General features: G+C 36.2%; 3 protein-coding genes across 13 annotated transcripts in view; 2 read left to right on the plus strand and 1 right to left on the minus strand.

Annotated features, from left to right (window-relative positions):
• Spz5 (spatzle 5 Toll-1 receptor) overlaps positions 1 to 21,176 on the minus strand; it is a 73,296-nt gene that overhangs the window by 4,538 nt on the left and 47,582 nt on the right. For 3 of the 5 annotated variants that reach the window (XM_083046586.1, XM_083046583.1, XM_083046582.1), the window contains exon 1: positions 939 to 1,489. The exons of 1 other annotated variant lie outside the window; for it this stretch is intronic. In XM_083046586.1, coding sequence (XP_082902712.1) covers positions 939 to 968 — 30 coding nt within the window. In that variant the 5' untranslated portion in view covers positions 969 to 1,489. Of the gene's footprint in view, positions 1 to 938; positions 1,490 to 2,797; positions 2,894 to 21,176 lie in introns of those variants that run through there. One more of the 5 variants, XM_083046585.1, reaches the window with a different exon arrangement.
• Positions 2,997 to 9,755, plus strand: LOC145940921 (endoplasmic reticulum transmembrane helix translocase). Its single transcript, XM_083046570.1, has 18 exons — positions 2,997 to 3,502; positions 3,712 to 3,977; positions 4,069 to 4,297; positions 4,389 to 4,542; positions 4,622 to 4,774; positions 5,056 to 5,238; positions 5,325 to 5,462; positions 5,539 to 5,659; positions 5,751 to 5,905; positions 5,981 to 6,156; positions 6,246 to 6,485; positions 6,631 to 6,846; positions 6,936 to 7,125; positions 7,198 to 7,461; positions 7,541 to 7,877; positions 7,968 to 8,133; positions 8,223 to 8,366; positions 8,501 to 9,755. The coding sequence occupies exons 1-18, from the start codon at positions 3,239 to 3,241 to the stop codon at positions 8,606 to 8,608; spliced, it is 3,504 nt and encodes a 1,167-aa protein (XP_082902696.1). The 5' UTR covers positions 2,997 to 3,238; the 3' UTR covers positions 8,609 to 9,755.
• Positions 9,872 to 21,094, plus strand: LOC145940922 (sodium-coupled monocarboxylate transporter 1). 7 transcript variants are annotated; one of them, XM_083046573.1, is made up of 16 exons: positions 9,872 to 10,336; positions 10,415 to 10,549; positions 13,351 to 13,527; positions 14,365 to 14,577; positions 15,437 to 15,596; positions 15,731 to 15,796; positions 15,896 to 15,947; positions 16,138 to 16,205; positions 17,857 to 18,011; positions 18,090 to 18,230; positions 18,644 to 18,868; positions 19,101 to 19,284; positions 19,367 to 19,453; positions 19,542 to 19,705; positions 19,861 to 20,019; positions 20,114 to 20,643. In XM_083046573.1, exons 4-16 carry the CDS (start codon positions 14,390 to 14,392, stop codon positions 20,280 to 20,282), a joined length of 1,818 nt encoding a protein of 605 aa, XP_082902699.1. In that variant the 5' UTR covers positions 9,872 to 10,336; positions 10,415 to 10,549; positions 13,351 to 13,527; positions 14,365 to 14,389; the 3' UTR covers positions 20,283 to 20,643. The 7 variants fall into 7 exon arrangements, with proteins under 7 accessions (XP_082902699.1, XP_082902700.1, XP_082902701.1 ...); XM_083046574.1 differs by having other exon boundaries at positions 9,872 to 10,240; XM_083046575.1 differs by having other exon boundaries at positions 9,872 to 10,151.

The raw sequence follows: 21,176 nt of genomic DNA on the forward strand, positions 1-21,176 counted from the left end.
GATGTCTTATCAGTCATCCTTTTTTAGCTCCTAAGTTGAAGGAGAGAAATAATAATAATAAAAATATATATAATATTAAATTTATATGATTCAAATTTCATTGTGAGTATAGTAGTCATACACCAAAGTTATCTGTATTAAAAAAGAGACATGATTTTTGCTTAAAATGATATCGATAATTCAATATAATATATAATAAAAAAAAAATCATGAATTAATAATAAGTTATAAAACATTTAATAAATTTTCAAACCTTATGCTATGGCATAAATATGTGCACTTGTCGTTACTTGCAAAATAACAAGTACGACGACATATTTAATTTCTTTGCTTTATTATATGTAATGACAAACTATGTAAGTAAAGAAATTTATTAAAGAGGCCTTACGGTTGAATATTCTGTATGCAAAACTTATATTTAACCTAACCCTAACCTTATAGAAATATATAATTTGAAAACCCAGAAAAAATGCTAATTTTCTCACATTTTCAACTATTAATTTTAGACGAAATATTCCTAACTCCTTTCGTACATATACGTGAAAGTGTAATTCTCACGGTTAAATTATACGATAGAACTTGACGAGATTATTAGAGTCAGATTAGTAAGTATTGTACAACGTGAGACCACATATTATGAAATACACCGGCTTGCAATTTATCATTTATCAGGATACTTCCTGTATGATACAAACGTTTCTTTTTTTGCGACGGTTCTGATTCAACCTGCATGTAATTTGATCGTCGGATAAAAATTCTTAACTATAAATCAACGGGTGAATCAATGATTTGTAATCAGGAAATTGCGATTAGATAGATAGATGAACATATATGTGCAAATCATGCGAAGAACACATTACATCAGATTTAAATCCAGCTGCCTACTCCACAATCTGCGATAATTGTTGCTTTTTTTAAATTGTGAGTCGAGCACTTACGATTGACATTAGGTGCCACGCGACCTCCATTTCTCTCTTACGCTATGGATTCACCCCTGCTTGATAAGACCTTCTATCCTGTGGTGAGCACGGCAGGAAGGCAGAAAGGAGGCCGCAGAGTCACTTAATTGGCATCGCGCGTTGATCAATCGTCGTGCAATGTCACCACTGATAAACGATAACGCGACGCCAACGTGATGATTCTCGAAGAGAAGATGGTGCAAAGGATGGAGGATCGCTCGTGTTTCCTAGATTTTCGAGAATGATCTATTTCTTTTTTTCTTTTTTTGTCCGAATGACAGCTCTTACCCACGTGACCGATCGGCCAGTTTTTAATCAAAGATTCAATATAGCCGTATCGTATCTTTGAATTACTGTGACGCGCCGCGAGTTCCGTCGATGCACCGGGTTACGATTAAACCGACTATATGAGCGACCATTCCACTTTCGGCCAGCGTGATTCGAAAGTGTCCACGTTGGGTCCAGACACTCGCGCGATTCGGTTCTAAGCGCCGCGAGTCTACCCGAGCAACGTGGGTCTACCTCCGCGTTTGACCCCTTCTTTCGTTCCTTCGGAACGACGTGCACGAGTTCCGCGGAGAGGACCCCGGGGTGGGGTTTCGCAGGCGGAGACGCACACTTTCACTAGGAATACGTGCGCGAGGGATTCATCGACCTTATGACAGAGTGAACCGAGTTTTTTTCCCGGATGACACGGATACATCTTGATTACGCTTGACTGGATCTAGTCTAGTCAGGAAGAAAAAAAAAAAAAGAGAAATGTGCTATCTCTCTTCGTACATTAAGAGTTTGGCGTTTTTAGCCGACGAAGATCGTCGATAAAATTCTTTCGCAAATATTATCTTTCTCTCTTTTTTTTTGACAATACAATTTTTTTAATATACACAGTTGGAAAATTTGTGTTTTCTTGTTAAAAACGGTCCCCGTTAAAATTTTTGTGTTAAATTAACATATTGCTGTTGTGTTAATTGAACTCAAATGTTAAATTATTAAAATAACTGAAGAAAAGTGTAAAAATAACACAATGTGTATTTACTTTTAATTTTACACAATAAATATGTTCGATATTATTAATAGTGACAAGATTTATCTGTTAAAATTTACAGAAAAAAAATGTTAATTTTACTTTATAATATAAGTGGGGATGATAAAATGTAAAATTAACAATTTTTTTAGTTAATTTTTACATTAAAACTATGTTAATTTAACACAAAATTTATTTTAAGTTTACTTGAAGTTTGCATTTATTTTATGTTAAAATATTAACACAATATTCGTGTCATCATTTAACAAATCCGTATTATGTTAAATTAACACAAAAATTTCTGTGGACCGTTTGGGACATGTGATATTTGTTAAATTTAACACAAATTTTTCAACTGTGTACTTCATTTTTCTCCTATAAATTAATGCTCTTTTGGCAAAATTTCGATAAAAGACGTATTTAACACAGGAATAATGTTAAAGATTGAAATGATTAAAATTAACTATAAGTGAGAACACACACGAGGTATTTTGAACACTTAGAGTATGCATAAAAATACCACGTACACTCTATAAGTGAATTATATATTATTATATAATCATATTTCATTAACACTACTAGAATTACGGTTTCATTTAAAGCGTGATGAATTTGTCAGATATTATATTGTCGCTAATTTCGAATGATAGTAATAATATATTATTCGCTTTTATAAAATAATAACGGACATTTCCCTCGTCGAGATACGGGAGATGAAATTGCTCGAGTGTGTGCGTATTTTACAGACTTTCGAGCAAAACTTAGTAATAATCAAAGAATAAAACGTGTGGTAGTAAAGAGCGAAGGTACGTACCGTGCGTGCTCGATACGTGGATACTTAATTAAGGAGAGTAAAACAAAACGGCAGACAATTCAAACATCGCGACGCGGACTCGCAGCCATGTTGGCGCTTTAGTTGGAGGCTCCGCCACCGTGTTGACGGTGGCGCTAGGGTGCCTAGCAGTCGTGACATCTGGTCCCTCCGCTGACACCGATACGCGCTGACGTCGGCACGCGCTTCTCCGCATTCCAACCATAACCCTGTTAAAAACTCGACCCCCTCATCTCTATCCATATGCGAGCGCGATTAAGTCCGGCGTTCGCGTGACACCATCCCGAACGAAGTCGCTCGACGATGTGCGCGGCGGGATTTTTCCATGTGAATGGTGCCTAAAGAAGTGTGTCGGACCTTGAGGACGTTCCTCGCTCTCGCTGCGACCCGTCCTAGTCCCGATTGTTGGTTAGCATTATAATCATGGCGGTGACCTCGTCACGGGTGGACGAGCTCGTGCAGTCCGTCAGTCTGCATAATTCGCGCAGATGGATGCTGAACGGCTACGTGATGCCGTTCGTGATCCTGCAGTCGCTGTGGATCTACTGCTGGATCTTAGTCTACGGCGTCGACGAGTACTATGACGCGGGCCTGGTGGGCATCGCGGCGATCGGCGTGCTGCAGATCTTTTTGTGCCTGTGCTGCCAATGGTCAGTGCACGTTCACACGTTCTTAAATTGCAGCTCGGTAAGTGGCAGTCTCGTCGTTCTCGATTTGTTTAAGCGACCGGGGCACGTGGTCCATTTCGTTGGCCCCGCGAATGTGTCTTGTTACGTGGCAGCCATTTGAAGCCGGTCTTCTGCTAGCTCGGTCACGTGACACTTGGGCGGGTGTATTTGAATAGATTGAAAAAGATTTTTATGTTCTGTGTGGAATAAATTTTTTGTTTTCTCTAGGAAAAAGATCCTTATAAAGCGAGAATGGTGAAAGTGGTTCCCACCCCGAATAATGGAAGTTCAGAGCTGATCCCGCTGCATCGCACGGATCAGCAGGAGCCTTGGTTTATTTTTCAAAAAACGAAATACTATTGGGACTCGAAGGTAAAATCGTTCAGAGGACTGCAGTTTCCTATCAATCATTCCGTGAAACATTACTGCGAATGGAAAGGCTATCTCGATCAAGGAGAAGTTGAAGCAGCGGAGGAAAAATATGGAAAAAATAAGTACGTTGTAGGATAATTCTTATGAAAATGTTCTTTGCGAGATACTTTCCCCTCCTTTGCATTTTTTCAAAGTATTACTTTTACTTTTTAGATTAGATATGGTTGTGCCAGAGTTCTGGGAACTCTTTAAGGAGCGCGCGATTGCTCCGTTCTTCGTCTTTCAAGTATTCTGTGTGGCACTTTGGTGCTTAGACAAATATTGGTACTATAGCATCTTTACGCTGATTATGCTTATCATGTTTGAATGTACACTGGTACAGCAACAACTGAGAAATATGGCCGAGATTCGCAAAATGGGCAATAAACCATACATGATAATGGTATAAATACAAGTTTTCTTATCGCAAGCATAATTATAGCAGATTCATTTCCAAGAGTTTCTCATATTCACGTTTTCATTCTTCCCTTTAGGTTTATAGAAACAGGCGATGGCGTTTATTATTTACAGATCAACTAGTTCCTGGAGATATTGTTTCTATTGCGAGGCCTCAACATGATAATTTAGTGCCATGTGATATGTTACTTTTGCGGGGTCCATGTGTCGTTGATGAAAGCATGTTAACAGGTATATTAATTTAAATAATTCAACCGTGTGTTCAATATAGATAAATTGTCATAGCTCTATAGCAACTGAAAATGTCTAGGTGAATTTGTTCCTCAAATGAAAGAACCTATAGAAGATATCGACGGGAGTAGAACTATAGATATCGAAGGTGATGATAAACTTCATGTACTTTTTGGTGGAACCAAAGTCGTGCAACATACACCTCCTAGCAAAAATACTCCCGGCCTTCGAGGTATTGCTGATAAATTTTATTTCCTACCAATAAAAAAACTCTGAATGTCAATATAGATAATAAAAAGGATTAATAAGAGCCAAACGCGAGATAAAGACACGAGTAAAAAATTCCTAAAAAAATTTAGGTAATATTTATTGACTAAAAAATTAATAAATATTATCTAAAATTATTTAAGAGTTTTTTATTTGCGCCTTTATCTCGTATTTTGCTCCTACTAGTCTTTTATTATCTTTCTGTGACGTATTTTACGATATTAACGTGCGCTATTAATGTTTCAGCGACCGATAATGGATGTGTTGCCTATGTATTACGTACTGGCTTTTCCACGTCACAGGGAAAACTTTTGAGAACAATATTGTTCGGTGTTAAACGTGTTACAGCCAATAATTTGGAAACTTTTGGCTTTATTCTATTCCTGCTTATTTTCGCGATTGCCGCCGCCGCGTATGTCTGGATCAAAGGTAGTCTAATTTTATATATTTAGGCAGAGAGAGAATAAGAGAGAGATGAGAAAAATACCAATTATACATTCCGCAACAAATTTCAGGCAGCGAAGATCCTATGAGAAACAAGTACAAACTATTTTTGGAATGCACGTTGATTTTGACTTCCGTTGTGCCACCAGAGTTACCTATAGAATTGTCGTTAGCTGTAAATACGTCTCTGGTAGCTCTATCCAAATTAGGTATTTAAGACAAATTTCTCTAATGTCAAAGACTCTTAATCTTAATTACAATTACAAGCCTTGTATCTTTTTGTAGGTGTATTCTGTACGGAACCGTTCAGAATTCCGTTTGCTGGCAAAGTTGATATTTGCTGTTTCGACAAGACCGGTACGCTCACCAGCGATAATCTGATTGTCGAGGGTATTGCGGGTATCGAGTAAGAAACTTAATAATTATAATTGCATAATTATCATTCTCGCGAAATTCTTTTATGCTATTTTATAAAATGCGATTTTTATCTTTCTAAGTGGTAAACCAGACGTGATCCAACTGTCGGATGCACCTTTGGAGAGTGTTCAAGTGCTGGCTACGTGTCATTCTCTTGTTCAATTAGATGATGGTATCGTCGGGGATCCGTTAGAAAAGGCTACCCTTAAAGCTGTAAACTGGAGTCTTACAAAAAGTAAATATAGGTTCATCGATACTATAATATAACACTATAGAGAACGTCGTATTATATTAGACGCTGTCCATTTAGGTGATTCTGTGATTCCTAAAAAGGGCAAGTCTCCGGCGCTAAAGATTGTACAGAGATATCACTTCTCATCGGCTCTGAAAAGAATGTGCGTTGTGGTTGGATATAATATTCCTGGAGCTTCAGAAACTCAATATATGGCTACTGTGAAAGGCGCACCAGAAATTTTAAAGAACATGGTGAGTGAAATAATAATAATAATAATAATTTCAATTACTTATAATATCAATTTTTTTAATGCTGCGACAAATGTAACTTATCATTTCAGTTATCTTCTGTGCCAAAAAATTATGATTCAACTTATTTATCTCTCTCACGTCGCGGCGCAAGAGTGCTCGCCTTGGGATATCGGAAACTTCCTGGTACCTTTTCCTCTCAAGATTTGAGGGAATTAACCCGTGAAAAATTGGAGAACAATCTCACATTCGCGGGATTCGTCATCATTAGCTGTCCTCTCAAGCCTGACTCGAAAGCTGTAATCAAAGAAATCGTCAATTCTTCGCATTCGGTATGTGTGTGCGTGTGTGTGTGTCTGATAAATATTAATAAACTATTATTATATTGAGACACACACATAATGTAATGTAAAACTTTCGAAAGAAAGTATCTTAAATGTATAAGTTAGATGTAACAACTGTGTTACATTTATATAGGTCGTAATGATAACCGGTGATAATCCCTTAACGGCCTGTCACGTGAGTCGCGAGCTACATTTCACGAAGAAGCCCAATACACTCGTACTGACTGAAAATGATGGCGAATGGTTGTGGGAAAGCATAGATAAGACGGTGCAGCTTCCTCTAAATGTAAAAAATATTGTATCACGCAAAGAAATTTGGAAGGATTATGCGCTTTGCGTGACGGGTGAAGTGTGTAGATGAATAAATATAAGAATTCGTTTCTTGCGAGCTTGAATGATCGCGACAATCGTTCGCTATTATTGGCCGTTTCTTTTTAGGGTTTATCGTATCTGAAAGAAAATCAACGGGAGCTTCTTCAAAGGCTCTTGCCGCACGTTGTGATTTTCGCGCGATGCGCACCGAAGCAAAAGGAATTCATTATCGTGTCGCTGCAATCTTTAGGCTATACAACGTTGATGTGCGGTGACGGAACGAACGATGTCGGCGCCTTAAAACACGCTCCAGTTGGTAAGTTGACGAAGAGAGATTGCGGTAAAAATTAGATGTACGCTTTTATCATTTTCCCTCCTTTTTTGGCAGGTGTGGCAATTCTCTCCAGTCCGCCCGAAAAGATACTTTCCGACAAACGACAAACGGAAGATTCGAGGAACGACACCTTCACATCTCCTGTAAGCAACGGACCAAGGACCAATCCGAGAGTCGCCCCGCCGAGTACTCGCGCGAAGCTGCAAAAGATCCTGAAGGAAATCGATAACGAGGTGCAGGAGCAATCCGTGATCGTGAAACTCGGCGACGCTTCCATCGCCGCCCCTTTCACCAGCAAAATGTCATCTATCCAATGCAGTAAGCCTCGCGGAATATTTCTAAATTATATATTATCTTGTTGTGTTAAGTGGAAACACAAGCGCTCATTTGTTTACAGTATGCCACGTAATCAAACAGGGACGTTGCACTCTGGTCACCACTCTGCAAATGTTCAAAATATTAGCATTGAATGCACTGATACTCGCCTACAGCCAGTCGGTGCTATATCTGGATGGAATCAAGTTCAGCGATGCCCAGGCGACCTTGCAAGGTGTCCTTTTAGCGGCCTGTTTTCTCTTTATCTCACGATCGAAACCCCTGAAAACTCTATCGCAGCAAAGACCACTACCGAATATCTTTAATTTGTACACCATCGCAACTGTATTGCTGCAATTTGCCGTACATTTTATCTGTCTCGTCTATTTAGTGAAAGAGGCCACCATTTTATCTCCAAAGTAAGTTGTAAAGTAAATGAAGAGTGGGATTGATAATTGATATTCATGATGAGATAATCATACATGTTCTCGAAATTACTCGTTTTATAGGGACAATAAGTTGGCGGCTATCTTGAATAATTCCAGTGAAGTCAGTTCACTGAATGGAGATGACAGTAGTGAGGAAGAAGAAGCCTTCGAGGCGAATATAATTAACAGCACTGTGTATATAATTGCGATGTCCCTTCAGGTTTCTACCTTCGCTATAAATTATCGAGTGAGTTATTTACATGTTTCATCGTAGAGTTAATAATGCATTTAATGTGATAAATATTAACAAATATCGATTACATTATATTGTGACAGGGTCAGCCATTCATGGAAAGTTTGGCACAAAATAAAGCTCTTTTGTTCAGTCTTGTGGGCAATTCTGCCGTCATTTTATTATTGGCTTGTGGATTTCTGCCAGATTTAGCGGTACAGTTTGAGATTGTGGACTTTCCAAGCCATGTAAGTGTTTGTGTGTTTGTGGATGTGTGTGTATGTGCGAAGAGATATAACAATTAAGCTTGTTATAATTTGTTTTAATTTATTATAGTCTTTTGTCAATTGTATGACTAATATACCTTTATTGCATGTTGCAGTTTCGTACAATATTGGTTCAAATACTAGTCGCGGATTTTGTCTTCGCGTATATCGTCGATAGAGCTTGTCTATGGCTCTTTGGCGAAGGAAGACAACACAAGCTGTGATGAAACTACCTTTTTACCGATTACAGACTGTATCAAAGATTTTTGTATGTTACTTTTGTTACTGATCTTGTTCCACGTTAAGAGCTGACAACTTTTATATTTAACAATCGATGATCTGTCTGTGGATATACATGTGTCATCATTTGCAACTGCATTTTGTATTTTATGTCGATACATTTTTTTGTTTTCTCCATTCGTATGTTGTATACGAAAATGTAACGCAAAATATATAAATATGTGCACATTTATTCATAATATTTTCCTAATTTGCGAAAATCATTTTCTGCTGTCAACTTTTTCTCCGTGGAACAAGAAGCAGTGCTCTGGCGATCATTATTTATTGTCTATGAAAATATTAATAATGTTCGATAATTATTGTCAAGTCACATTACACAGTATTGCCTTTTACATGTTATATATTTATCGATAACGTAAAAAAGATATTTTTTGATACCACAACGTCTTATAGATTTTCATGAATAATTTTTTAATTTATATATTCAGATATTCTCTCCTGCGTTCAATAATTTTTTGTTAACACATTAACAACAAATATTGATCGCGAAAGTACGCTCAAGAAAGGATCGCACGCAAATATTACGTGCGAATATAAATTATAGATCAAAGATGTTATTTTTTTTTGCTCCACAGTGCAAAAATTCGCACTTGGTATAAGTTTTGTTAAATACACAGACATATGTGTTATATAAACTTATATAAATTTATATAAATTTATATAGACATTTTATATAAACATATGTCCATGTTTTTAAATGAAATTTGCTCATGATTATAATTAAATGTGGAACCTTGCATGATTGCGCGAATGATTTTTATAACATTTTTGACACGATTGTTTGTAACGGTATCAATCGTTTTGTGCATCACTTTGCATTCCATTTCAATAACATTATGTTCTTAGCGGGATATCACTTTCTCGTGGCACATTTCACGTTTATAGTCCAGCGTTATCTTTTCTCTTTGATTTTCGTTACAAGTGTGACCAGTAATTAATTTTCATCGTTTCAAAAAACAAGAGAAAAATATCTGTTTGTCCGCATCGTGAATCGAATTAAGGATAGTTGTATATTATTGTACATTTATAATACCTAAATAAAACGTTTGTCAAAGCGCGTCGAAAAGAAAAGTATCGTCTATACAATTGTTATTTATTCGCTGATGCTGTCACTTTTAACTGTTGTCGTCAACCTAATATTCGCTCGCGACCGAGCTATTGGAAACCTGCGAATCTCCATATTCCAGGATAGCAAATTTCCCGCGTCCGCAGAAAAACGCGCTTGAATTACCGCGCGCCTTAAACTATGCTGACTATGATATTATCAATACGACCTCTCTTTGCTCGAACCGATGCCTGTACATACGTGCACGATGTAATCGTCGCCGTCGAGTGGCTGCGCTCAGTCGGTCTCGGTCGTCCCTCGCGAACGAACCTCTCTTTCCTTCGCTGCTCGCGCGCCCATAATATCTCGTCGCGTTTACAGTAGTCGCAAAAACGCGGCTGGGGCCGATGCACGTGCGAGAGGTGACCAAGCATAAATATGGAAAATATGTGTGATACCGTCGTTGAGAAACACTGAAATTTTTCTACGCGGCCTCATCGCGCATATAAATGTATATAAACTTTCGCGCCATGTACTGCTATCTTGCGGAAAGTCAAACCACGGTCGAAAGTTCCCAACAGAAATTTCTCGCGTGAGAGATTGAAAAGTCGGAGAATAATTTCGAATATTCTCGTATTTTTTTTTTCTATTTTATTTTATTTTTTTTTTTTTTTCCTTTTTTTAGATAAGACACAAAACTGTTAAATTACAACGACGATGAATCACGGATGATCGAATGAAGTAAAACTGATAAGTTAAATTTTTGAATTTGAAGGAAGGAATAAGAAACACAAAATATACCTATAGCAGAATACAAAAGGTATGTTGTAATTTGTTTGAAAAGAAGCAATTATATTTATGTAGTTTGGGGAAGAAAATAATTGTTTTTTTAAAGCATCATTATAGTGTCATCATATACCCACACAGTGTGACGAAAATATATAACGTAAGACTGAAATAAAATAGTTCTAGGTTTTAGTCTTGTTTAAGGTTAGTGCTACATGTCAAATATATTTATCAAGAAAGAGATTTGACATTTCAAATATATTTATTATGAAAAATACTTGACGCAATTTTAACAAATTATTAATTTTTCTTTTTAACTGAATAATAGAGACTGAGAAGGAGAAGAAGGCAAATTTAAGAAACATTCTTTTCGAGATTTTTTATGTTTGTAAACAGGTAACATATTGAGGAACACATGTCGCATATTTAAGGCTTATTATACCGCAGACTTTTTTTTATTCTGTTTCTCTTAAACCGGTTAGATATGATTCAGAAAGGTTGTATTCTCTAAATTTTGTGGAATGTATATATTATTGGCAAAAGAGTGAATAAACACATTCCGCTTTTACAAAAACCTTGGATAAAATTAGGACTATTAAATTTTAGGAGTAGGAAATTTGGTGAACGTCCTTTAGACGTGTTTGAGAGATAAATAGAAATAAACTCTTCTTTACTTTACGATATACGACATTGTGTGAACAGGACACAATTTTTCTTATCTAACCACTTTATCTGGACGCATCCTTTGGAAAAAAAAAAAAAAAAAAAAAAAAAAAAAAAAAAAAAAAAAACGAATGCTGACGTAAATACAAATTACTGTGTAAAAATCCGAGGGGGAAAATGTATTGAAACAAACAGAGTGTTTTATGTAGCTCTTACCGATCGCTGATTAATTCGTCGTCTACATCGCGTTGTGTTCGTTAAATATTTTTTCTACCGTGCATTAACCACTTTTTCGCGAATGTGTCTGACAATGAACGAACTTATCCGACTAGGCGCGTACTAAATATAAAGAATGACTATTTATAACGGTACAAGAATATATACGTGTATCGTCTGTCGACTATCACGTGCGCAAAGTCATAACAGTCGGTATAACTGCCTATTATCTGCTGTTGATGCATTTAATTATCGTTCACGCATATGTAGTAATTCCTCTATACATATATATATATATTAGAAAGAGAATTGAACTCATTGATCGAAACGAAATTGGAAATTCCGGAGTCGCGATGCGCTTAATCCTTCTGTCAATGGACGAGGACTCAAAATGTTCGATAAATAATGTCAACAAAATATGTCAATTTTTATCTATAACATTAATCGCTTTAAAATATGTATATTAATGTAACTGATAATATATATTAAAATGTAATTATTATATATTGATAATTAGTTGATTTATATAATTAATATATATTGATTGTAAAAAATATTTCGATATACGAATCATCGAAAACACGTGGTACCTGCAGTATTGTGCTTAGATGATTTTAAAATTAGCTAGATAAAGATGAGATAAAAATATGTAAATTCATCTTAGATAAGATGAAGGTGATTTTGTTTTAAATATATCTAGATAAAAGATAAAATTATATGACGATTCATCTAGATAACTTCCCGATAATATTATTTTTAAAATCGCTTATGTAAACAGTTAAAAAATGTAAATAAATAAAAATGTAATGTAAAATAAAAAAAATGGAAATTATAAAAGAGATATAAAAATATATTCATAGTTTTTTATTTATAAGTTTTTATCGTTTACTGCTCAAGTTCTACTATACTTAAAATATTTTCCTGTGCTATATGAAACTCTAAATCAAATTATCTGAATATTATATTAGATAATTTAGTAAAGGTAACACTTTTTTTTTATCTAAGATGCAGATATAGATAATACATTTTTTAATTATCTATATAAAGATAAGATAACGCCAACATTTCATCTAGATGATCATCTATATAATTTTATTTAGATAACAGCAAACACTGGGTACCTGGGTATCTATACATTGATGACAAAGGCGAAAAATTATGCGTTGACAGAAGGATAGTTATGTAAATTTTGACTGGCAGTCTTCTATTGCACCAATTCGAAATTCCACATTTGTCGACGTCGATAGATACACAGAGAGAACTTTCTCTTAGAATTTACCCTAAAAAATCATGGTAATCGTGGGGCAATATGGTATGGAAAGAATTTCTCTGATTAATATAATATTACTATGCAGTTTAGTACCACGATTACATGATTTTCCAGGCTGAATTCTAAGAGAAAATTCTCTCCGTGCACGAGTGTCAATTAGGCTAACGATAACACATAAGTCGTTTAGACGACTACGTCTGGCTTCGTCGAGATATTTAAATCTCCGAGATAACACTACACTCACGCACGTATAAAAAAATCACAGTTTTCGAAAGATTTCCGATGTACGATCGAATTAGTCGGAGTGGCTCTTCGAATATTATAGTTAATTAGCGACGACGTGTAAATCCCCGCTAAGCGTTTCGGCAAGCGATCCCGTGATCGGCTTACGAACGGACTACTTTTCCCTTGTTAGCGCTCGCGACTCCAGCAATTGACCCCGCGGCGATTGATGACAAAATAACAGAACTTTGAACCGCAGAAAGTCCACCATGTGACTTTGAAGACTAGAAATGACATTGGCCGTCAAATCTTATCTTTGGACGCTAACACGTTCTACCGTGTATAATAATGATTTTATTGCATCCCATGATGATATGCTCTATCATAGGATTATTAAGAGAGTGCAATAAAATTTATGAAAATAAAAGTCTCTGATTAGATCTGTTTATCTCCTTTTGATTAAGATCATTATCTCTTCACAAGCTACTTCGTGGACTCTCGTTAGTGCGGGATGAAATTTCAAGGCGTGAACTATGTGTAACTGAAAGAGAGAGAGAGAGAGAGAAATAGTGCTCTGTCTCGCGGATTGTCATTCGGCGTTAACGAGACCAAATTACTAGCACGTACGAGGGAGTCCATAGGTCAGTGGTTTCTAAACAGGAAAGCGTAAACGACAAACACGAGTCTTAAACAATGAGGTCGCGATATATCCTTTGTCCAATTGATGACGCGATGAACCAGATATAATAAAATCCTTGCCATATTTTTACGGTCTCATTGTTACGCGTAATATTTGATCTTTGCATCATCGTCGCGAGATAACAAAAAACTAAAACGAAATATGCCTGGCGATGTGCCACAATGTCGATAGGCCTCCTTGTCAAAGGACCAGCGGATTAAAAATATCCGTGCGCCGACTTTGTAAGCCGAGATATGATTCACAAATTTATACGCCGATCCAAAAAAGATCGCTGGTTAGACAGAATTCTTTTTTTTTTTTTTTTTTTTTTTTTTTTCGTTGATATATGCATATATATTGAAATTGGACAGAAATGATGGACAATTGTGTTGTGGAAACCTCTGTCGTTACAAGCAGCCGACTGCTGATTAAATTTCATGTATATTGTCGATATATTGTGTATTAGTCATTATGTAATGTGACAATTACGATCGTTACATTAGTACTTAAAAATTGCGTGTGGCACAAAACGCAATTTATCTTGCTACATATCGATATAACGATGCCTTCATAATATAAAGAAAATTAATAATGCTATTTATATATCAACAAAGAGTGTGTAAAAAATTAAAAAGTTAATATAATCTTGATTGTAAAAAATATGAAATAACAATTCATGATAAGCATAAGCAATTATTAATTAAGATACATTATAAATACTTATAATCGAATTATATATCTATAATCGCGATATGTATTGTTTTATGACTTTAATAAGTGAAATGCATAATTTTTTTAGATTTAGTTCTCTAATTTCAAGAAAAATGGTAGCTGTACCGGAAAGAGGATACTTTCATTGGATCGATTGGCTGGTGTTTGCATTTATGCTCTTCGTGTCTGCCGGAGCCGGCTTATGGCACTTCAGAAGGGCGCAAAAGTCGAACACACAAGACTACCTGCTCGGAGGAAGAAGCTTAGGACTCTTTCCCGTTTCCGCTTCTCTCGTTGCCAGGTGAGCGCTTTCATATTCGCTATTTTGCAAGATTTTTAAAATTATTTAAAAATAGGAAATTAAAACAACACGTGCAGATGATTTGAAACTTGTTCCGAAACGTTTGGATAAAAAAAAAAATTAAGAATCAATTAATTCGCCGAAAAGCTGGAGATCAGCTGAAGATCTGTGTTTTTACTCAAAGAGAACAAGATTTTTTAACATTTATATATCGAAGTATTTTATATATTGTATTAATATATATTAATTATGAATTAATTAATTATCAATTATATCAATATAATGTATATATGTATATCGATATATATATATATATATACCAGGTGTCCCATTTTAAAGGATCCACTCAAATATCTCATTGTTAGAAACACTGCGTTAAATCGAAAAATGTTTCCTACAAAAGTTGTAGGGTTTCGAGGGGGACATAACATAGTAATATTTATATGACCTTGGGCGGCGTCTCCAAGGTCAAATGAAGGTGAGAATGAATTTTGAAAAGAAGAAAAAATATTAGGAAAATAAAAAAATGCTTCAGATAAAAGTTGTTCAAATTAATTAGTAGAAAAAGATGTTATAATAAAAAATATGGGTTTCCATTTAAAAAATTCATTCTCACCTTCACTTGATTTTGGAGGCGCCGCCCAAGGTCATATGAATATTACTAACGCAGTGTTTCTGAGATATTTGAGTGGGTCCTTTAAAATGGGACACCCGGTATATATATATATATATATATATTATACTTAGTGATTAATGTTATAGATAAAAATTGACAGACTTTGTTGACGTTGTTTATCGTTCGAGACTCGGGTTTGATTGATTAGTCAGGATATTTAATCGATTCCGATCGTAACTGTAGCTTCATATCAGGCGTGACGATCTTGGGTACTCCGGCAGAGATCTACAACTTTGGCACGCAATACTGGATCACGATTATCTCGATTTTCTTTTCCGGTGTCGTGGTCGCCACCGTTTATCTCCCAGTCTTTACCAACTTGCAACTTAATTCCGTTTACGAGGTTCGTTCCCTTTAACCCGTTTGTATTTACTCAATTTTTTTCAAAAGCTCTCAATTCTCTCTGTCAGTATATACATTGGCTGTTCTACTAACCTTTCTCTGTTCTCTTTTAACCTTTGAATACTCTTCTTTTAGTACTTGGAAATCCGATTCGATCGGAGCGTGCGGATTCTCATTTCTTTCATTTTTGTCTTTGATGCGGTAAGTCTGAGATCATACAATACAAGATCTATTCATAATGCTTTCGTGATTGTTATTTGGAAAGTCCAAGAGTCAAAGTAAAGAGTCTATCAATTATAGGTTCTTTATCAATCGATCGTAATCTACGTCCCCGCGCTGGCATTAAATCAAGGTACTTTATTGGCTTATATTGTATACATATATTTACACATTGATACGTAAATTTTTATTTTCATTTTATATGAATTATTAATTAATATAAAATGAAAATAAAATTATTAAATATTTTATTGAACATTTTATCTTTAATAAATATTTTATATTTATTTTTATTTTCATTAAAATTCTTGGATTTATTTTAGTGAGCGGTATCGATATACACTTGATCGGATCCGTCGTATGCGCGGTCTGCGTTTTTTACACCGTCTTGGTAAGTCACGATTTTACGTCGCGTGTGATTTCGATGCCTCTTAATTAGCGCGTCATAATTCTCCCGTCTGTCTCGATCTAAAGAGAGATCGAGATCAAGATTGCGCGCGAAAGATCGCACATAGCGTGTCGTATCGAGGATTGCACTTGAATCTTAATAAGAACGGTGATGTACGAAGGGAAGGGGGAGAAGGGGATGAATGAAAGAGCGGCCGTAGGACGAGGGGGTCGGTTGGCTAAGCTAATTTTCCGGGGGTGGCCCGTTCACCGAATTCCCCGCGGGATGGCTGGAGTTCCTCGGACACGGTCTACCGTAGGAAACAATTTTCAGTGGACAATGCCGCGAAGAATCTCACGCGAGAGCCTTAGTACTGGAAATGTTTATGGACGGAAACTGAAAGCGCCCGACAATGGCGCGCGGGGAAACAATGGCGCGGAGAACGTCGAGCGGATGTTATCGTAGCAGCGGATCACAAAGCCGGCGCTGAAGTGATTAATCGCGGGATCGCGCGCCTGTAATTATCCGAGCAATTTGTTGGATCTCGTATTAATGAGAATTTATCGTGGTTGAGTGGCTCTTTACAAATTTGTTTATTATACCGCCCGCGCTCGCGCATGCGCGACCGCGGACTGTTATATAATTGCGAGCACTTGAAAAGCATTCGTCATGATTACATTCTCCAGAAAATACAGACGAAACACCGCCGCGGGGGAAATTCGCTCGCTCTTCTCATTAAGAGATAAAGAAATTGCGGAAAACGCGTTTCGCCAATTCTTAATTGTACTCGTCGTCGCGCGAGACAAGCCAGATCGATATAATGTGTAGCTAAAGTGAAGGACACACTGCCTAGAGATTGATAAAATTTTCAGAGTAAAAATTGCTTTCGTTTTAAATTCAAGTTTCCTCCCCTCTATAACAGGGTGTCTAATTTTGTACAAAATTTCCCTGAGAATTCCCTGATCTTCCAGATATTTTCGTTTAAAATTCCACGTAAAATAAGAAAATTTGTAGATGCAGCTTTTTAAAATAAGTTTCTTTGCTGTTTCCGCTTTCTATATATAATTTTTTTCTATTCATATGATCCCAAAATTATCAAGAGTGCAGTTTGTCTAGCATTTAATATTGATTTATTAATTGTAAAATTAATTTGGACAATAAATACGATATATCACACTATATCTAAACACTAAAAATATATGCAAAAATTTAAGATGAATATATAAAACGAAAAATAATTTAGTATAAATATCTTTAAGGAATACTAATTTATTTAAATAAATTATTTATTAAATAAATAAGGAGTACTAATTTAAATATTACCTATTAAAAAAAATTGAACAATTTTCTATGAAACTTACATAAGAGCTTGATATCTTGGAAAATAGATCTTCGATTAAAAAAAATCACATTTAAAGAACTTAAATATTGCAAAGATATATTAAACATATGTTTCTCAAGTACTAAATAAGAATAAAATTATCAAAAGAGCAATTTTTTAAAAAAAATTCCCTAAATCCCAATTAAATTCTATAAAAATTCCCTGATTTTTCAAGATAAAACAAAATTCCCTGAGAATACCAAGTTTTCAAGGTTTTTCCCGGGAGAGTATACACCCTGTATAAATAATTAATTTTATTACTCTGTGATTAAGGGCGGCATTCGAGCCGTGGTTTGGACAGACGCGCTACAAGTCGGGGTGATGGTAGCGGCGGCTGTCTCAGTCACCGCTCTAGGCACCATTCAGATGGGAGGAATGTCAGAAATTTGGAACAAGGCCGCCGACGCCGGTCGCATCGAATTTCTAAAGTAAGAATGCAAAGAGCGATAAAATGGATTGTGTTGCGTAAAATTTTCTTTTCACGATATTGTATTTCGATATTGTAGCTTCGATCCGTCACCCTACACGAGGCACACCGTTTGGACGGTGCTGATTGGTTCCTGGTTATACTGCACCGCGTACATCGCCGTCAATCAAACTATGGTGCAACGATATAAATCGTTGGAGAGTACGAGGAAATCGCAATTGTGAGTTAACGCTTTAACCCTTCTGTCAATGAACGGGTACCCGGGTATCCAAAGCAAACTTTAAATGTTAAAAATGTGTAGAAACTTTCTGCTCGAAATAAAATATAAAATACCTTTCGAAAGCTTCCTAAAATATAACGGGAAAGAATGTTCGATACCCAGCAGTTGTTATGAAAAAATTATTATAGCGCAATGTGTCAAAAAATATGCACTTGGTATCCGAATACCCATACATTGATGAAAAGGTAAACAATTATTGACAGAAGGGTTAAATAGTGAAATTTATCTTATTAATAATTATATGATGAATTATAAAACAGAAATTAAATAATGAAAGATATAAAATAAAATCTTTGCATATCACTCGCGTCTGCTTGAACGTAGCCAACTTGTGCGAATCTTTGCGATTACAGATCTATCGCGATATTCACCATCAGTGTAATGGCGTTTATTTCAATATGCTGCTGGTGCGGATTAGTTCTCCTTGCCTGGTGGTCGCCACCGAAATGCGATCCAAGAGTTTCTGGCTTAATTACGGCCGACGATCAACTGCTACCGGCTTATGTCATGGAGATCGCAGGTCATCTGCACGGAATACCTGGCCTCTTCATTTCAGGAGTTTTTGGTGCGGCGCTCAGGTATCAGCGATCTAATTAATATAATTAACGCAACAACAAGATGTTGCATTCATTCGCCTTCGCAATCGCAGAATAAGTCTCAATAATATAGAAAAAGAAAATCGTCTTCAAAAAATCTTAATCAACATACGATAAAATTAGCAATTTTATTGATGTTAATATTTTATTTTAATATTCATTGTTCGGTCTTCGTCGAGAAAGAGATATTAAAATCGCTCTTTTTCTGCCGCAGTTCCTTATCCGTAGGCTTCAACTCGACGTCCGTTGTGATTCTAGAAGACTTCGTTATAGGTTGTTTTAAAATGAAACCCAGCGATCGTTCTTCCCGTATTTTCGTGAAAGTCCTTGTCGTTTTCTTCGGTCTGCTAGCGTTGAGCTTCCTTTTCCTGATCGAGAAGTTGGGAGGAGTTTTAGCCGTGAGTGTGTCTAGATTTTATATCGTTGATAAAATTCGTAATATTTATTTTAAAAAACGTCATCGTAAATCATGATTTTTAGGTGACGAACAGTTTGGCCGCAATCGCTGCCGGGACTTCCTTTGGCGTTTTCACTCTGGGAGTCTTATTTCCCTGGGCAAATTCCAAGGTAGGCGAAATATGAGATCTGATTATATTAATTCTCGGATGGATAAATTCTTTTTTTTCTTGACAAGCTTTCATCGCGTTTTGCGTAGGGTGCCTTTATTGGTGCCATTGCAGGATTCGTGATGGCTGGATGGGCCAGTTTCGGAGCAAACGCGGCTATCGGTTCCGGTCTCGTGGTGCCGAAGAAGCTTCCGGTTCCGCCTTGCGACGGAGATATTAATTATGACTTTGTAAAGCAATTCGAATACTCAAGGTGAGTCGCTCTCTTATACGTCAACTATATTCACGATCCGTTTCATAATTTATTATGCAAGATAGGCGTAAAAAAAGTATCCTTATCGTAAATTAACATTCTTGACTTCTTCGTCTCGTATAATTTCTATCGACTTATCCGCGTATGTTGTTCAGTGAAGACAACGTGTTTCCATTATACCGGTTGTCTTACCACTGGGTTGCCCCTCTTGGCACGCTGGTAGTACTTGTGATGGGCGGGTTAGTCTCCTGGATAACAGGTGCGAGGGATCCCTCATCGATCGACAAGAATCTGCTCTCTCCGGTGATTCATAGGTATATAATGATCGACTTGTCCGCAATTCTTTTTTCTTTTTTTTTTTTTTTTAATTTTTTTATTACCGAAAGAAATGTCACTTTTGATTTACAGATGGTTACCGCCGCAGAAATATCAAAATGACGTAAATGGATTGTGCATGTCAGTAATACCGCCTGATTCGCAAATATCAGCGAATTTACTGTCGGTAGTCGTCCGTCAAAAATCTCACCCTAACGTTCTCCCGCAAAAAGAAGAGACGATTACGCGCAAATCATCATGATCGACCGATAAATACTATAAACTAAAGTAGAACAATCGCGCGAAATGTTAAAATTTTTTCTATAATATATAAAATTTGATATAATGACCGTTTTTATGTTTTATCAAAGTACGCATTTATATATGGAAATATTTTTTAGGAAAGTATGTATAAGTATGTACTTACATAAAAGTATGTGTATAAAATAAATCTCCGATTCCGGAATTAGAAGCGATAATTCTGAATAATTGGAAATTAGTGCAAATGAATTTTCAAACTCTTTTTATATTGAATTATAGAAACATATATGTATGTATGTATATATTTTAGAAAAAGAAATATTTCATCGAAAAAAAAAATAGGAACAATAAAATGTTTATCATTGTAATCGTTCATTACCTCGATTCGCCGGTAAGCTTCATCAAAGTACAAAAACCCCTCCGCGAAAAGTAATAATCTTTTAATATTTTGCCGACGCGCGACAAATTACATACATTGGGAATTATACAAACACTACCGCATCTCTGAAATGCTTAAAAAGGAATAGCCATACATCACGTGAGAGAAAAGAGCGCGAGGGGGGGAGGAGGAGGAGATAAAGTCTCGTATTTGTTGTATTCAAGACACGAATTCGCTGAAAAGCCGCCGCTAAATGATGCATTTATTTAATATTCCGATGAATCGCGTCGTTCTCGCAACGAAAGCCAGAAATTTTTCACGCCAAGCCCGCGTGATCGTGACGGGCAGCACGTCCTAAAGAAAATTGCGATTCGCAAGTTGCGTACAGGCTTTATTAAGCGCGTTTCATGCACCATTTGCATTCGTCTGGGCGTCTGATAGATTCGGAATTTCCATGTACGTCCTACATGGCTTATATTATATATTATATATATATATATATATATATATATATAT

The sequence above is a fragment of the Prenolepis imparis genome, unplaced genomic scaffold (assembly GCF_030444845.1).
Source record: "Prenolepis imparis isolate NDT839.2.m4 unplaced genomic scaffold, iyPreImpa1.0 SCAF_9, whole genome shotgun sequence".
Classification (NCBI taxonomy): domain Eukaryota; kingdom Metazoa; phylum Arthropoda; class Insecta; order Hymenoptera; family Formicidae; genus Prenolepis; species Prenolepis imparis.

Coding starts and splice junctions, on each gene's coding strand:
- LOC145940922 (XM_083046578.1), top strand. CDS start 14,390: ATGGTAGCTGTACCGGAAAGAGGATACTTTCATTGGATCGATTGGCTG. Junction 15,597..15,730: donor AACTTAATTCCGTTTACGAG/GTTCGTTCCCTT, acceptor CTCTTCTTTTAG/TACTTGGAAATCCGATTCGA. Junction 18,869..19,100: donor GTTTTTGGTGCGGCGCTCAG/GTATCAGCGATC, acceptor TTTCTGCCGCAG/TTCCTTATCCGTAGGCTTCA.
- LOC145940921 (XM_083046570.1), top strand. CDS start 3,239: ATGGCGGTGACCTCGTCACGGGTGGACGAGCTCGTGCAGTCCGTCAGT. Junction 5,660..5,750: donor GAGGGTATTGCGGGTATCGA/GTAAGAAACTTA, acceptor TATCTTTCTAAG/TGGTAAACCAGACGTGATCC. Junction 6,847..6,935: donor CGCTTTGCGTGACGGGTGAA/GTGTGTAGATGA, acceptor GTTTCTTTTTAG/GGTTTATCGTATCTGAAAGA.